The sequence below is a fragment of the Phyllostomus discolor genome, chromosome 2 (genome assembly GCF_004126475.2).
Source record: "Phyllostomus discolor isolate MPI-MPIP mPhyDis1 chromosome 2, mPhyDis1.pri.v3, whole genome shotgun sequence".
In the NCBI taxonomy this organism is placed as follows: Eukaryota; Metazoa; Chordata; class Mammalia; order Chiroptera; family Phyllostomidae; genus Phyllostomus; species Phyllostomus discolor.
In genome coordinates this window covers 91705971-91725145 of record NC_040904.2, presented here as the reverse complement: position 1 = coordinate 91725145, position 19175 = coordinate 91705971, and the positions used below count along the sequence as shown (strand labels likewise).

General features: G+C 38.7%; 1 protein-coding gene across 9 annotated transcripts in view; it reads right to left on the bottom strand.

Moving 5' to 3' along the window:
* PHLDB2 (pleckstrin homology like domain family B member 2) overlaps positions 1-19175 on the bottom strand; it is a 237269-nt gene that overhangs the window by 113818 nt on the left and 104276 nt on the right. For all 9 annotated transcript variants that reach the window (XM_036018070.1, XM_036018071.1, XM_036018074.1 and 6 more), the window contains exon 3: positions 6227-6339. In XM_036018070.1, the coding sequence (XP_035873963.1) occupies positions 6227-6293 (67 nt within the window). In that variant the 5' untranslated portion in view covers positions 6294-6339. The remainder of the gene's footprint in view (positions 1-6226; positions 6340-19175) is intronic.

The following is a 19175-nucleotide window of genomic DNA, read 5'->3' as shown; positions in this document are numbered from 1 at the left end:
TGGGAGCACTCCAAATGTAGTTCCTTTTTTTCATTAACAAATATAAATGGCATAGATTTAGGGTATAAAGCATGATGATTGGGTGATGGGAGTACATATAGCGAAATGATGACCACAGTCAAAGTAATTAACATATCTTCTCACATATTACCTTTGTGGGTGTGTGTGATGAGAACACCTGAATCTACTCTTATCCCTCCTCCAATATCCGACACAGTGGCGTTAACTACAGTCACCGTGCTGTGCGTTAGACCTCAGACTTCCTCCTCCTACCTAACCGGAACTCTGTGCCCTTTGACCAGCATCTCCCCATTTCCCTCACCCTTGTGCATCTGCTAATCAATTTTCTCCTCTTCTCTTGTATGTATTTGGTTTGATCCCACATATAAGTGAGATCATGCAGGGCTTTTCCCCTAAGTGTGGCTTATTTCACTAGACATTGTGTCCTCATCAAAAAGCAATTTCTAGCTGCACTGGTCCTTTTCCTGTGGGGCTGTTGTCAGTGGCATCAACCACTGCGTTATACTGACCTCTGCAAGTTGAGTTCCTCTTCGTAAACTCTTTTTAGAATTCAGTACCAGGATAAATTTTCTCTCTCTTACAAAATCAGTGTATTTTCATTAATTAGAAAAGGTATCTTCATCATTTTCACACACTAGGTTTACAATCATTATTAAGAAAAACTTTGTAAATCAGTGTTTTATTTGTATCCTAGTTGCCAGGAAACTCAGCTTCAAATTACTGTTACAGTATTTTACTGTGGTAATAAAGATTTTGCTTTCTACTCTTTTTTTGTTTATGTCTTCTATGTATTTTTATTTTAATAACATTATTAGATATTTCGATTTTACTCTATGTTCCCACATACATATTTAAAAATATGAAGCATAGATAACACATTAACTCTTCACACTAACACCAGACAATTAACCAAAATTAAAGTGAAAATTTATCACTATATGCTGATTTATGTTCAAACTATTTAAAGATTGGTTCTCTAATCAATCATGAGAATAATCTAGGTACACTTGGACATTTGATTAATCTCTTGTATAAAATGTTTCTTTTTGCCCTGCTCCCAGTCTTTTCCGTTAGATTTTCTGTGTGTGGGAGTGAGACAGGAATAGGGGGGTGGTGTGTGTGTGTGTGTGTGTGTGTGTGTGTGTCCCCTTTAGACGGACCTATCCCAGCTGTGTTTGTCTGGCCCACTTTTCTAATCACTTGAGGACCTTGAATTGGTCTACATTTCTTGCATGGCAGGCTTAAAACAAGGAGTTTTCTTTGTAGCTTATCTGCTCATCACAGAAACAGTACTCTATCAGCAGTACTCTTTAATTTTGTAAAAAACTCAGCCTCTCTTCCTGGTTGCTTTTCATTATTTTTTCTTTCACCTTACTTCCTCCATCCCTCTAGTTATCTTAAACCTTGATTTCAAATTCTCCTTTAATACAATATATGTATATATTTTTTGAGGCATGTTGGGCAGGAATAAGTGTTCCAGTGGGTATGTCAGATATAAGCAGACTTCAATGCACTAGAGACTTCTGACAACTCAGAGCAGGGAACAGGATTCAGAACATGAGGAATGTTAAACACAAAGGCAAATTCACTAAACATCTACTGTGTTCCATGTGGTATGCTGAGATGGGTGGGAGGTGAAAATAAGATATTTGTAATGTGTCTCTAATAAAGAATGTACTATAAGTGTAATGTGATAATGTAGTATTAAAAATACTATAAACATAAAAAGGTATCTCTGCCCAATCAGTCCATTAAGGAAACATACAAGACCTTCACGTTGAAAGACGAGGCCTTCTAGGCAGAGGTAATGACATGAACAAGGCAGGGGCACAGTGAGGCCCAGGCAGGTCAGGGAAGTGGTGACTGTCCAGCTCACCTGCCTGTGTCCACAGTGCAAGGAGGGGGCGTGGGAGAAAAGACCAAGGGAGCAGGAGGTGGGGACAGATCTGGAGGGAGGGGCGAGGGGCTCTGAATTTTAGATTTTATATCTAATACCATTTTAATTATGTCATTTCCTTGTTCTAAACTTGCACTGGCTCCTCCTTGCCTGACAAACACAGGAATAGCCAGTGGCCATGTAGGAAGTGGAACCATTATGTGAGGCTAGGAAGAAAGAGAAAGATGAGCTCCAGCCACAGAACTCAGAGTCCAATAAAGCATTACAGATTCTGTTCCCTGATGTGTAAAACAAAGGTATCCATCCAAGTCAAGGCGCTCAATGGAATATCCCTAAGGGCCCGGTTAAGATCCTGAATCTCTCTGCCTTCTCTTGACTGCTGTCCTTTTTTCATCTCATGATGACTATATAGTCACAGATCCTATTATCCTCACAGAAATAAGCATGAATCATGTACCTTTATTTTGACTGTTGGGTCAAGTGTTGGACTGGAAACTCAATGATTTAAAATTCCAATGTACTGGCTACGTCACGGAGGCTTAGGGCTACTTGCTTGACCTTTTTGATGTTTCACATTATGGGGATATTAATTGCATTGTTTCTCTCAGGGCAGTTGTTAAGAGGGCTAATAAAACATTATTATACAGCACCCAGCTATGACTAGCGATTTATCAGAGCTCACAAAGTTCTAAATGATTGTTTGAAGCATTTAGTTCTGAACTACAGAGAATGGTGTTTATAACTCATTCGGATTTCTGGCTATTCTCAGGAACCAGGACACTTTCTATGAATTACAAATATGCCTAAAGAAGATGACTGAAATTTATTTACTGTGTTTCTCCAATAGGAATAAAAATAAGGTCTATTTAAAAGTCCTTCTCTTATTCATTTCAAGAGGTTGCTGCCCAAGGTATTTGTAGTATGTTTATAAGATTGGCATAAGAACTTCTAGAATTTCAACATGGGTAGATGGATATTCCATACCTTTAAAGTTAATATTAAAGTTAGCATTACAAAAGGCTTAGCAACCCAACAATGCACGAGGGGGGAGTTAAATATATTGACTGAATTTGCTAGATAAGAAGGCAAATATGGATACAGTTAAAAGGCTGTTTTCCTCCCTCTTCCCATGCCTGCCAGCAGTTTTCTGTGGTTCTCCCTGTTTCCTCTCCAAAAAGCCCAGGTGAGGTCTGAGGACACCCAACAATGGGAGTGCTGGAGAGGGGACCACCTCATTACTTTTCCTTCCTCTGGTCTGCTGAGCACTGACAGACAATGCAATCAAGACAAGCACTGATGTGGTTGATTATATTTCTGTTGCATGAGCTTGTTTTGTCCTTCATTCTATCCAGTTCCTAAAGTTCATCAAAGTGACCATGCAGGTGGAAAATTTCTTACACAGGCAATTTTGAAGGATCCAAATGGGTGGAAAACAACAGTATCCCTAATGAATAATTCACTGGTAATTTGTCCTCAAAAGAAAGTTTTATCTCTCATGGGCGATTAGCATTTCATGTTAAACTTTCAGTGACTTTGTAAATAGTTGAATGCTTTGATTCTGTTGAAAATATCAGTCCCTTGTTTTTTGGTCCAACTGTGACAATCCTCTCAGTATAACAATGAAGGAGTGTTGAGGGATGCAATTGGCAGAAGGCAGTGATAACATATTGTGCACCTTTACAGGGATGTCTCCTGGGCACTGCCAATCATGCATGTCCAAATCTTTATCACCTTTCCCCATTACCACATCTTAACCCTCCTTCTTTGTTATATTCTATAACTAAACAAAGTTCGCCCAGTCCCCCAATTTGGAAAGTGTCCTCAATCTCTTAGTTTTTTCTCAACCTCTATTACTAATTCATCACTAAGTCATGTCATTTTTTACCTCTTAAATACCTGTTAATAGTACTCTTCTCTCCATTCCCTTTGCCTTCATTTAACACCTGATAGCATTCTTAACCCCCACTCCTAGTGAGAGCCAAGAGCAAGCTCAGGTGCCTAGGGAGAGGAAGTGTCACTGGGCCTGAGGCTGGAGGAACCCTGGATGTGTGGTAGGCAAGGCTCAGCCAAGGCAATGGAAGATTGAAAGGCCTAAAGGGAAAGCTAAGATTCACACTTTCAAGAAAGAAAGTCAGTAAGCATCAAATCCAAGACCCTCTGTATCTGGCTCAGAGGGGATGGGGCATGGAGTGGTAGCTGAGTGATTACTCAGCATTTGAAGCTTGTACTTATGTGATGGCTGGTGGGGAAAGCAGTAGGCAGATGCTGGAATTATAAAGTTTCTAAATGAAGTCTGTTTCAATAGCACTAATTAAAATTTGTAATTATTCTATTTGTTTTTTCTCTAATTTCCCCAATTTCCCCACTAAATTTTCAGCTTTGTGAGGTCACGGACCATTACACCCCTACAGCCTCCTACAATACTTCATACACAACAGACACTATCAAATATTTGTTCAATATGTGAATTAGTACCAAATACTAAAAATCTAATCTCATCACTTCAATCTTATGAATTCTTCAGCAACTCCTCCATGCCTTTAGGCCTTTAGGTGAAATAAACCCAGAATCCTCAGTTTAGCTTTAACAATTAAACAACAATAACAATAAGTCATTTGGTTTCTCCAGGTTATGTTTCCACCCAGTGGCTTGCCATTCCCTCCCTCCTCTTCCTGCAAGGTGAGGAAGTGTCAATCATGATGCACTTCTTGCAGCTATTCCCCTGTATCGTGTTCATTCACCTCTTCCCTCAGAACCAGCCACAGTCAGTTCAGAGATCATGCTCTCCAGAAAGTTTTCCCAGCTCCCTCCCCAGTCTTGGTTAGGTATCAATGTACTTCACATTATTGGATTGCAGTTTTTTCTGTTTTCTCTTTCACCTCTGCTCAAGAGATAAACTCCCTAAGGTTAAAGGACTGTAATGCTTAATTTTGTGTCAAATTGGCAAGGCTGTGGTGCCGAGTTGTTTGGTCAAACACCAGTCTAGATTTTGCTGTGAAGATATTTCTTAGAAGCGATTAACATTTAAATCAGTATATTTTGAGAAATGCAAATGGGCTTTTATCATGTGAGTTGTTCTCATCCAACAGGTAGACCTTAAGAACAAAGACTGAGGTTTTACAAACAAGGAATTCTCCTCAAGACTGCAACATAGAAGTGCTGCCTGAATTTCTAGCCTGTAGGCCTACCCTACAAATTCCAGACTTCCCAGCCCCCACAACCCACAGCCCACAACCACAGGAGACAATGTTTCAATGCCTTAGGAAAAATCTCCACCCTTTCTCTCTCTCTCTCCCCCCCGCCCACCCCCCGTCCTTTTCTTTCTCTTTTTCCAGGGTGGGGCAAAAGTAGGTTTATAGTTGTGAGTACATGAACAATTTATTCTTGTGTTATTATTTATTAACTATTATATTATTTTCCATATGAACAACTGTAAACCCACTTTTGCCCACCCTCTGTGTGTGTGTATATATATACGCCGTGTGTGGATGTGTATATATGCATACACACACATATATGTTTGTATGTATATTCTATTGATTCTGATTCTCTGGACAACCCTTACTAATGCTAACACAGGAGATTTCTATGTTAACTTCTCTGTCTAGAACTTAGTACAACAATTAAATGAAAATTTTAATCTAGCTTGAAATTGCTCTTAATAAAAAGGACTTTGCAGCACAGAGAAAACGAGCTGGTTTCAGGGAAATACTAATGAGGTTACCTGACACCAGGTTCCCAGCATATCCTCCAGCACCTCCTCCCCAATCCCCGGTTACTTGACATTCTGAAGCATAATAAAAAATAATGAGGAAAATATATATTTTATGAGTTCATTTATTCAGTTTTGAATGCCAGGAACATATTAAAGACTCAACCAGCAGCACATGCTCTGTGAATTGGGAGTGGTTGGGTTGCAGCCTCGTCCCTTCTGAAAGGTGACAGCAGGGTCAGCCCCTCTTCTGGAGACCCTAAAAAATGCGGTGCCTTTCTCCATGTGTCCCATCCCATCCACCCCTTTTTGTGTGAGCTTTGATGTTTGAATGAGGAGTCACTGGCAGAAACCTCGCCATGCCAGCTGCTTTGCCCTGCCAACCATTCAGTATCTGGTCCAAGTTCAACGTGTCTTCCTGGTGGTAAGTAAGCCCAAGACCAAAGCTCTAGACAAGGGTTGCCAGCCTGAGACTATCTTCCTGCTGCTTGCTGAACTCAATGCGCAGTCATTCCCTATGTATGGTGGAGAGTAGGTATCCGTAAATATTTACTGAAAATCTCTGAGGATGAAGTGCACACCCAGAGAGTTCTCACCTAAGTGCCGCACATCACTGGCTCCATTCTCCTGGGGCTCCTCTTTCTGAGCATTACCCTCCTCCATCAGGATCTTCTGCGGAATCTCAGAGGAGAAACGGGTTGATGCCAGCCTGTACACAGCAAGGACAGACAAATGCCATGATTGGGAAGCTGAAAAGCTGAGGTGACCTCTGACAACTGACAGTTAACCAAGTTAATATCCTGGGAACACTAATTGCTTTGAATTTCTAAAACAGACATCCTGGATCATCCTATCATCCCAATGCTGACTAGCCTTTAGCATGAGAAAACTCAATCACCACCAATCAGTATCAATGGAAGCACACTTTTGGATAGAATAATTACAGATTAAAAAACATGCCAGTAAACAAGCAATGGGCAATAAATACTTAAACAGTAAGAAGAATCAGCTTCTCAGCATAGTTGTTTCTGCTTGGAGTTTGTTTTTGTTTATTTTCTATTTTTTTTATCCCATGCTTATTATTTGCCAGCTATGCTGTCAGGTACTCTGTCTTTATTATTCATTTTAATATTTACATAATCTCATATTATAGGAAAGGAAACCAGTGTCTGTGTTCTTAAGAGCTCTCCAAGGAGCTTTTGAATTTTGCAGGTTCCTCACAGCTCTCATAGGTCCAGTTCTGGTTTTCTGCAGACTCAGGGATGTCCTAGGAGACAGTGTGGTGTCGCTACCATGGAAGGGCTCCTATTTGCTATGTTCCCACTATCATTGCGGTTTCACAGATAAGAAACCTGTGGCCCAGGAAAAATAAAAGGGTGATCACAAGTCACATACCCAGTGTGTACACTACCTTGTAAAGTAACAATTCCCATTCCTTATTCAATTTTTAAATTGTTCTTTTTTAAAAAAGCAAATTTGCTCATTTTGTTTACTTTTTTTAAAGATTTTATTTATTTATTTTTAGAGAGGGAAGGGAGGGAGAAAGAGAGAGAGAGGAAAGAGAGAGAGAGAGAGAGAGAAACATCAATGTGCAGTTGCTGAGGGCCATGGCCTGCAACCCAGGCATGTGCCCTGACTGGGAATTGAACCTGCGATGCTTTAAATTGTTCTTGATGTATTAAGGAGGGTGGTTTTTAATGGTGGCAGAACTACAGGCACAAAGACCAGTTAGAGACTTCTATAATATTTCAGGGGAGACATGCTAAGCAATTATTCTAAAACATAAGATAGCAAGATTCTGACTGTGATACATAAGGGAGATCGAAGTTATCAGGCCAAGATGATTTATCAGTACTGGGAGGTGGGTGTAGGGGAGAGTCTGGTGCAAATTTGGGTAGTGGTAGTTGTTGATGCTATTATCTAAGAATGCAAATACAGGTTCATAGTCTAAAGGAAGATAGAGAGGAAAATGGTAAATGTCTAGGAGAAAGGTGGGCCAAATGATGGAGTAGGGTCCTGAGAGCAGGAAGAGAGAACAGGGTCAAGAACATAGTTGAAGGGTTGGCCTTGACTAGATGAAGTGCTCCTCATTCCAAGAGAACACATGGAGAAAAGCAGATGAGAGCATATGTCATGTAGATCAGTTACTGTGTGTGAGGAAAGGTTGAGAGCATAGGAATTTCATACTGAGGGTTTCACTTTTGTCAGCCAAGTACAAGGCAACTCTTTCATTGAAAGTACCAACTTGAATATTATTTTAGAAGAAAATGCTGAAACATAGATTTCTATTGTTATAGTAAATAGGAACTTGGAAAACTTTTGTGTGCCGATAATACTATCAAGAAAGTGAAAAGACAACCCACAGAATGTGAGAAAACAGTTGCAGATCACATATCTGTTAAGGGATTTGTATCTAAATTATAAAAAGAACTCTTAAAACTGAAAATGGGGCTTCTCTGGAGTGGTAGTGCAACTGTTTTCTCTAGATATACGACATATTTTGAAAAGAACGTTAGGAGCTAAATGTTCTATTTAAACCTGTGGTTGCTGCACAGAAAATAATGAGAAAGTTAGTGGTTTATACATTCTTCATGCAAAAGTAATGTACTAAAGGAGAGAATTAAGCTGTGTTGGTCAGTGACTTGGGTGAAGGCTGAGAGAATTGAAACCAATTTGTGGATGACACACAACTTCTAAGGATCCAAGGTGGTGGAGTAGGTAGAAGTTGCACTCACTTCCTCCCATGAAGACATTAAAATTACAACTAAATTATAGAACAACCAGCTTGAATAACTGTCTGAAGATTAGCTGAACAGAAGTCCTAAAACTGAGCATATACAGAAGAAGCAACCTCAAGACTAGCAGGAGCGGCAGAGACATGAAACTGGCAGGCTCCACACCCATAAGCTACAGTGGAGAGTCTGGAGGGTTGGGTTATCTCAGTTGCATAGGATCAATGGGCTGGGCTCCCCAGCCCAGAACACCGGTGCTGAAAAGAAGAGCCCACATAACATCTAGCTGTGAGTGAGGCAGAAGGCTGCTAGAAACCCAGGCATCTCCTTACAAGGACTGTACACATAATTTCACTCACACACACCCATTCTGGGTGGCAAAAGAGTAGCTCAGAAGTTTCCTGGATCACACAGGGAGAAATTGAGTTGCGTGGCTTCAGAGAGAGCTGGAGAGACAGCCACCAATGTCTCTGTGTTGAATCCCTCCCCTGTACCATCCACTAATTTCATCTTTGCTAGGTAAACTACTCCCCCAAAATGGCATTTGTCTGGGGACCTGCAATAGATCTACCCTGTAGTCTCCTTGAGGCCCTGCCACACCCAGGTTGCTGGCTGTGGGCTCTGCTGGCAGTGGCAACCCAAACCCATACTGCAATCTTTCTTTAAAAACTTTCTGAAGAACTTCAGGCAAGCTTGGGAGTGCTAGAGATACACAAGGAAAAACTGAGTTGTGTGGCTTTAGGGAAAAGGCTGTTTCCCCAAACACCCACAGGCATCACTGATCCAGTGTGGGGCCTTCCTCCTATACACATTAACCTTGGGAACTGCACTAGCTCACTGAGTCCCTGCTCTACCCAGCTCTCCCACAGCTGTGGGCTTTGCTGGCAGCAACAAGCCCACATCAGCATTGCAGCCTTTCTTTAAAAACTCTTGGAGAATTCCAGGTGGGCTCAGGGTGGTGCTGGAGATATACAGGGAGAGGCTGAGTTTTGTGGCTATAAAGCAAGGGTCATCTTCTGGCATGCCCTATGGGTGCCACCATTCCTGTGCAGAGCACTCCCTCCACATGGCCAAGACATAATCTGCTCTAGTCTGATGAACTCTATTGGCTCTAACCTGATGACTCCCAGACACCCTGTCCCAACACAAAGGTCCAAAGACCACAGGTGTCGGTGACTTTGGCGTACCCTGAGACATTTGCTCAGTGGTCTAGGACCAGCACTGGCTCAAGCTTGAATCTGTACTAACCTGGTGAACATCACTTGCCATGTGGCTCTCAAAGAACCCAACTCATGAAACTTGTATAACATCTGAGGTTTGTTTGGTGGCTGTACTTAACAGGCAGTAAAAGATGGCAGTGGCTCTTGTAGTGCCTTGGGCCTTTTGCTGACCTGCCTCAGGACAGCACTGATGGCAGCTAGCCTTGGAATGCAGCTTGACTGCTCTCACACATATCCAAGCCCAGCACAGGCAGCTATCAAATGTGGATCATGTTGTGTCTCCTAACAGGTAGCCTAGGACCAGCCACAAGCAGTGTCTGATACTATCTGCATCAGAGTCTCTCCCTAGAGGTCCCAAAACCAATACATCTGGTGGCTGGCTTCAGGTCACATCACAGCATGACCCAATTAGTTCCACAACCAACACATCCAAAGGTAGCTCTTGGCAGGCACCAGAACTTGCTGGTGCTAAATCTACTTTGAGGGGTTATCCCTGACATGTACACTGTGGTAGTGGCCAATTCTCACAACCTGAGGGTCAACTCCATCCACAGACATACCAACAGCAATTAAGACTCACTTTCAACAGGAGGGCTCACATGATCTTCAGAAAGGACACTCCTAGAACACCTAACTCAAGTAAAAAGGGAGATTGACCCACTGGGTCCCACATGACATGTATTATATAAAGCCATCCTACCAAGACATAGCAGATCTTGAAATACACAGAAAAAAAACCACAGAGAGACAGAAAAAGATGGAGAGACAAAAAAACATACCCCAAAGGAAAGAATGGGAGAAATTTTCAGAAAAAAAAAAAAAAACAATGAAAGGAGACAAGCAATTAGCAAGATATAAAGTTCAAAACAATGGTTATAAGGATGCTCAAGAAACTTAGAACTTCAACAGCATAACAATGGACATAGAAACCATGGAGAAGAATGAGTCAGAAATGCTAAATACAATAATGAAATGAAGAATACACAGGAAGGAATCAACATAAGATTAAATGAAGCATAGGATCAAATCACCAATTTGGAAGACAAGGTAGCAGAAAACACCCAATCAGAGCAGCAAAAAGCAAAAACGGAGGAACAACATCAACTGTAACAACATCATATCATAGGGGAACCAGAGGAGAAGAGAGAGAGTAAGGTCTTAGGGACGTGTTTGAAGAAATAATGACTGAAAACTTTCCTAATCTGGAGAAGAAAAAAGACACACAGGTCCAGAAAGTGCAGAGGCCCAAACAGATGAATCCAAAGAGGTCCATATCAAGACACATCATGATTAAAATGACAGAGGCTAAGGACAAAGAGTTTTAAAAGCAGCAAGAGAAAAGCAGAGAGTGACTTTCAAAGGAGTTCCCATAAGAAGGTCAGGCCTGCCCTGCACAGAGCCACAGAGTGGTGACACCGTATCTGAGACTCCATTGACCTGGTTCACATGGGTTGTCCTGCCCAAGTGATTATGTAAGTCTCTGCCCCATCCACCTTAACGTATTTTTGTACATTATGCCACACTTCTAAGACAGGGAGCCAAAGCAGCTCTACCTAATACATAGAAACAAACGCAGAGAGGCTGCCAATATGAGGAGACAAAGAAATATGCCCCAAATGAGAAGACAGAACAAAACTCCATTGAAAGAACTAAGCAAAATGGAGATAAGCAATTATCAGATGCAGAATTCAAAACACTGGTTATAAGGATGCTCAAGGAAATCTTTGGGTACTTCAACAGCATAAAAAAGACCCAGGCAGAAGTTAAGATTACCCTAAATGAAATTAAGAAAAACTTACAGGGAATCAACAGTGGAGTGGAAGAAGCCAAAAATCAAATCAATGATTTGGAACACAAAGAAGAAAAAAAATCAAGCAGAACAAGAAGAAAAAAATGCAACCCCCCCCCCCCCCCCCGCAAAAAAAAAAAAAACAACAAACCAGGACAGGGTAAGGAGCCTCTGGGACAACTTTAAATGTACAAAATTTGCATTATAGGGGTGCTGGAAGGAGAAGAGAAAGAGCAAGAAATCAAAAACTTATTTGAAAAAATAATGAAAGAAAATTTCCCTGCTTTGCTAAAGGAATAGACAGACACACACATCCAGGAAGCACAGAGAAGCCCAAACAAGATGTATGTAAAGAGGTCCACATCAGGACACATCATAATTAAAATGCTAAAGGTTAAAAATAAAGAGAGAATCTTAAAAGAAGCAAGAGAAAAGCAGAGAGTTTCCAACGAAGGAGTTCCTATAAGACTGACAGCTGATTTCTCAAAAGAAACTTTGCAGGCTAGAAGGGACTGGCAAGAAGTATTCAAAGTGATGAAAAGCAAGGTCCTACAACCTAGATTACTCTCTTCAGTAAAGCTATCATTTAGAATCTAAGCATAGATAAAGTGCTTTCCAGACAAGGTAAAGCTAAAGGAGTTCATTATCACAAAGCCATTACTATATGAAATGTTGAAGAGACTTATTTAAGAAAAAGAAAATCAAAACTATTAAAGAATATTAAAATGGCAATAAATTCACAACGATCAACAATTGAATCTAAGATATAAACTAAGCAAACAAGCAGAACAAAAACAGAATTATAGGCATGGGGATCATTTGGAAGGTTATCAGTTGAAAGGGCAGGGGGAAGAATGGAGGATAAGATGCAGGGATTAAGAAGTACAAATTGGTAGATACAGAATAGACAGGGGGTGTTTAGAACAGTATAGGAAATAGAGTAGCTAAAGAACTTATATGCATGACCCATGGACACGGACTAAGATAAGAGATTGCTGGAGGAAATGGGGGATACTAGATTGAAGAGGGTAAAAGGGAGAAAACTTGGGACAACTGTAATAGCAAAATCAATAAAATATATTTTAAAAATCTGAAAAACACACAAACATATGGAGGCTGAATGACATGTTATGAAACAATTAATTTGTTAACAATGAGATCAAGGGGAAAAAAATCAAAAGATACCTTGAGACAAATGAAAATGAAAACATAACAACCCCAAATCTATGAGACATAGCAAAAACAGTCCTAGAAAGGAAACTTACAGTAATACAGCCCTACTTCAAACAGCAAGGAAAATGTTAAATAGACCATCTTATCTTACACCTAAAGAAACTAGAAAAAAACAACAAACAAACCCAAAGTGAGTGGAAGGAAGGAAACAATAAAGATCAAAGAGGAAATAAATAAAATAGAGTCTAAAAAATACAAAAGATAAATAAAACCAAGAGCTAGCTCTTTGAAAAGATAAATGAGAAATAGACTGATAAACTTTTAACCAGACTCATCAAGAAAAAAAGAGGACCTGAATAAATAAAATCAGAAATGAATGAGAGAAGTAACAACTGATACTCCAGAAACACAGAAGATTATAATAAAATGTTACAAACAATTATATGCCAACAAATTGGACAACCTAAGAGAGAGATAATTTCCTATAAACATACAATCTTCCAAGGCTGAATAAAAAATAAACAGAAGTTCTGAACAGATAAATTACAACCACTAAAATCAAAGCAGTAATAAAAAAAACTTCCAACAATAATAGTCATGGACTGGAAGGCTTCATAGGTAAATTTTACCAAGTATTCAAAGAATTAACACCTATTCTTTTCACACTATTCCAAAAAATTCAAGAGGAGGGAAGACTTCCAATCTCATTTTACAAGGCCAACCTCACCCTGATTCTAAACCAGGTAAAGACACTACAAAGAAAGACCAATATTCAAGAGGAACATAGACACAAATATTCTCAACAAAATATTAGCAAACAGAATTCAGCAATACATTAAAAGGATCATACCCTATGATCAAGTGGAATTTTTTCCTGGGATACAAGTTTAGTTCAATATCTACAAATCAATTAACATGATATATATCACATAAAGATGAAGAATGAAAGTCATATCATTACATCAATAGATGCACAAAAAGCAGTTGACAAAATCGAGAACTCATTTATGATAAAAACTCCCAGCAAAGTGGGAAAATAGAGAACATATCTAAAATAATAGAGGCCATATGAAAAACTCACAGGTAACAACTAAAAGTGTCTCCCTTAAGATTAGAAACAAGAAAGGGGTGTGCACTTCACCATTCTTATTCAGCATAGAATTGGAAGTCTTAGCCATAGCAATCAGACAAGAAAAAGAAATAAAGGCATTCATTATTGGAAAGGAAGAAGTGATACTGTCATTATTGCAGATGACATGATGCTTTATATACAGGACCCTAAAGATTCCACCAAAAAAAAAATAAACTACTAGAACTGATAAATGAATTCAGTAAAGTAGCAAAATACAAAATAAATATTTAGCAAAAGTGGGGTTATCTCTTATACACTAATAATGAACTATCAGAAAGGGAAACAAAGCAAACAATCCTATTTACAGTTGCATTAAAAAAAACCCTAGGAATAAATTTAACCAAAGAGGTAAAAGTCTTAATAATTTATGAGACACTGAAAAAAATACAAATAAGTGAAAGCATAAACTGTGCTCATGAATTGGACAAATTAACATTGTTAAAATGTGCCTATTACCTGAAGCAATGTATAGATTCAACATAATTCCTATTGAAATATCAATAGCACTTTTCACAGAAGTTGAACAAAGAATCCAAAAAATTTATGTTGAACCACAAAAGGCCCTGAATAGCGAAAGCAGTCTTGAGAAAGTTGGAGGTATCACACTACCTGTTATCAAATTATACTACAAGGCTATAGAAATCAAAACATCTTCATACTGGCATAAAAACAGACACACAGATCAATGGAACAGAATAGAGAGCCCAGAAATAAACCCACACCTATATGGTCAATTAATATTTGACAAAGGATGCAAGAACATACAATAGAAAAAAAAGAACATACAATAGTATAAAGACTGTCTATTCAATAAATGGTGCTGGAAAAATTTGACAAATACATGCAAAAAAAAAATAAAACTATACTACCTTCTTTTACCTTATACAAGAATAAACACAAAATAGATGAAAAACTTAAATGTAAGACTTGAAACCAAAAAAACTCCTAGATGAAAACATAGGCAGTAAACTCTCTGACATTTTTTCTCTTAGCAATATGTTTTTTGATGTATCTTCTTAGGCAAGTGAAACAAACAAACAAACAAACAAACAGGAGACAGAACTACAACAAACTAAAAAGGTTTTGCACAACAAGGGAAACCATCAAGAAACTGAAAAGATAACCTACTAAATGGAAGAAGAAGATATTCACCATTGATACATCAAATCTGTAAGGGGTTAATATCCCAAATTTATAAATAACACATACAACTCAACACCAATAAAAACAAACAATCCAATTAAAAAATGGGCACAGGAACTGAATAGACACTTGTCCAAAGAGGGCACACTGATGGGCAGTAGACACATGAAAAGATGCTCAGTCACTAATCATCAGAGAAATACAAATCAAAAGCACAATGAGATATCACCTCACACCTGTCAGAATGTCTATCATCAATAAATCAATAAACAACAAGTGTTAATAAGTATGTGGAGAAAAGGGAAACCTTGTACACTGTTGGTGGGAATGCAGACTGGTGGAGTCACTATGGAAAACAGTATTGAAGTTCCTCAGAAAAATTAAAAATGGAACCACTTTTTGACTAGGTGATTCCACTTCTGGTTAATATTTTTAAAAATCCAAATATTAATTTGAAAGGATACATGTATCCCTATGTTCATTGCAGCATTATTTTCCATAGCTAAGATACAGCAGCATCTAAATTGCCCAACAATAAATAGATGAATGGAAAAAGAGCGGTGGTACATATATACGGTGAAATATTACTGGGCCACAGAAATCTTACCATTTGCGTCACCATGGATGGGACTAGAGTGTATGCTAAGTGAAGTAAATCAGACAGAGAAAAAATAGCATGTTTTTTACTTATTTGTGGAATCTAAAGAACTAAATAAATTAATATACAAAACAGAAACAAACTCATAGATACAAAGATCAGACTGATGGTTTCCAGAGGGGGGAGAGATTGGAGGCCTGGGTGATAAAGGTGAGGGGATTAATAAGTACAAATTGGCAGGTACGAAGTAGTCAGGAGGATGCAGAACCACAGCATGGGAATATAGTCAGTAATATTGTAATAAATATTTGTGGTTTCAGGTGGGTACCTTAAATATCAGGGGAATCACTGTGTAAAGTACATGATTGTCTGGACACTGTGTTGTACTCCTGAAATACTGTGATTGAAAAATAAAATAAAATAAAATAAAATAAAATACAACTTTTGAACATCAAAAAAATGCAGTGGTCACAGATTCTGCATAAACATTTCTCCAAAGATATACAAATGGCCAAGAGCCATTAGGGAAAATGCCATTAGTCATTAGGGAAAAGCACATCAATATCACAATGAGATACTACTTTATACCCTCTAGGATGGGTATAATGAAACAGATAGGTAATAATGGACAGGATCCTCGTATGGTGCTTGTGGAAATGTAAAAGGACACTTTGGAAGACAATGCAAATGTTTCTTGAAAGGTTAGCATAGAGCTGCCATGAAACACAGCAATCCCACTAGCAGGTGTATATCACAAAGTGATGAAAACAAATATTCACACATAACTTGAATACAAATGTTCTTATTATCATTATTCATAATAGCCAAAAAGTGGAAACAACTCAGATGTCCTTGAGAGGGGAAAAGGATAAATAAAATGTGGTATACTTGCACAATGAAATACTACTCAGCCTAAAAAAGAAAGGAAGTACTAACACATTCTCCAACATAAATAAACTTTGAAAACATTGTGCTAGGTGAAATAAGCCAGTCACAGAAACTTACATATTGCCTCATTCCATTTACATGAGAGGCCTAAAATAAGCAAGTACATAGAGACAGAAAGTAGATTGGCCTCTTAGAGCGGGGTATGGGGCAGCGGTGGAGGGGGGATAGGAGGCAACTGCACTGGGTGTGGGGTTCCTTTTTGTAGTTGATAAAAATGTTCTAAAATAAGATTGTGAAGAATTCTGTGGCTATATTGACCATTGAGCTCTGCTCTTTAAATGAATGAATTGTATGGTATTGAAACAATATTTCAGTAAGCTGTTTTAAAAAAAGAAGCTTGATGACTGAGGTAAAGATTATTAACTGAGGCAAGAAGTAAAGAACACCGTTGAAGACCAGAAAATAACAATGACAGCCATTATCTTTGAGGGTTCACATGCTGAGCACTGTGCTAAGTATTTTACCTACATTTCCTCCTGTAATCTTCAAACCACAAATTCATATGTATTAGGTATTTCTTCTCCAACAATCTTCACCAAAATATATATATATATATATATATTAGGTAATTTTTCCTTATTTCACAGACAATCAACTAAAGCACACAGTAGATAAAGAACTTGTTCAAATTCAACAGCGAGAAAGAGACAGACTTAAATATATAGATTTAGGTCAGTGTCAGTCTGGAGCCTGTTTCTTAATACCTGCACTGTACTGTCTACCATGAGTTTTGCTTTTCTATTTAGCTACAGCTTCCTAGGTTCAGCATGAATGCCAACTTCAGGCCAATCTCTTTCACCAGCACAGCTGCATTATTGTGTGTCTACCACTCTTGGAGCAGTAAATAGCATTTTCATCTCTGCAGTTCCAGTAAAAGCTGTAGAATGAATGTATCAGTAATAAAGAGTTGTAGAATAAAGTTACAATAAATGAGCACTCTCCTTACCTCCTCCACATGCGGCAGTCTTAGCAGCAGGGCTGCTGTGCACAGAGGGACTTCCCAGAGGTCAGATACTGACTAAGAGATAAAGTAGCCAACACCTCAACCCAGAGACAATGCATCTCTCTATTCTCCTCTATTGGAAGACATTATGGGGTGAGAACAAAAGAACAAAAGCTAATCTCAACTTTTAGATAGAAAAACAAGCTCATATCTACCCCCTTTCAAGATGTTTCTAACAACTGCAGATATACCTACTGTATTTTTTGGACAATAAGATGTACCCCCCAAATTTGGGAGGAAAGGGTGATGCATCTTATAGTCCAAATGTAGCTTACCTGTCTCGCTGTGGGGAAGGGGGGCTACAGTGGAGTGGGGTCACAGGTTATTAAATATTTTACCACATTTTTTGCTTCAAAATTCTTTTCTTCCTATTCTTCTCCTCTAAAACCTAGGTGCATCTTATGGTCTGATGCATCTTATAGTCCTAAAAATATGGTAAATTAGCCCCTGGCTTTAGTGAGGATCAAGACATTTTATCTTTCTTTCCCATTACTTTCAGAGTGGCACCCATCCATAGCTTACTCTTTGCATTGAAACCTCTAAAAGAAGGGACAAAATACAAACGTGACTCACTAAACACATCTGCTGGGGACCATTTTGGCTGAGCCACTAAGCACCTCTTGGGGAGACTATACGTTTCCATATATCCTAACACCATGTTTTTTTTTTTAAATAAAGTGAGACACATCAGAGGAAACATCATACTCCTTAATAATGACATGTCTCAAATGTTTATGTGCCAGACATTGTACATTGAACATTGCACTTATATTGTGCCAGACATTGTACTGAAGAATTTATAGAAATCTTAATGTTTAATCCTTATACAACCTGTTGTGGTAGGTTTTCTTATCTGACAGATGAGAAAATTGAGGGTAGAAGAGGAGGAAAAACATCACTGAGGTCACCCAGTCAAAAGGGATGAGCAATCTCCACAAGGTCTGTGTGACTCTAAAGTCATGTCTCCCCATCTCCCCATTACACTGATTCCCATGCCCTTTCCATAATCATGAAATTCCTTTTGCAGATTGTTCTAAAAAGTGCTTAGTCAAACCTTGGTTCTCAAATGTCTTGGTTCCTGAACAATTCAGTTCTCGACCACGGTGTTCATGGAAAAAATGTCTTGGCTGTCTAACAAAACTTTGGATCTTGATCCTCTACGCTACAACCCTTCCATGCTGGCACCTGCATGGCCAGTCATGTGTTTCTCAGGCAGCAGAGAAGGGAGATTCGGTTTTTGGACAAGCTGCTTCTTGAATGGTTTTCTGGAACATATTAAATTTGAGAACTGAGCTTTAATCCCATAGGGGAACGTGATTCTAGCATGTAACCATATTATCAGCAATCATCCAATATCACTGCGAAAATATTGGATTAAATATTAAAAAACAGAACCCAACACCATATGAAGAAAATATACCATGACCAAATGGGATTCATTTCTGATATGCAAAGATAGTTTAGTATTAAGGAACGTATTAATATAAACACCATGTTTGTAGATATAAGAGAAATAATCACATGATTATCTCCTAGATGCAACCCCCCCAAAAAAACCAAAAAAACCCCAACTTTTGACAAAAGCATCTTAGTAGAAACACTCAAAAAATAGGAGTTGATACATATTTCCTAAAGAGAATACCGCAGTCCCAAAGCCAGCACTGTGCCTAGTGGAGAAATATAGAGACTAAGATTAGGAAAGAGACAAGAATACTCACTATCTCTGCTACTTTTGAACCTTGTTCTAGAGTTATTGACCAGCACCATTTAAAAAGAGAAAACAATAAGAGACCCTGGAATTGAAGAA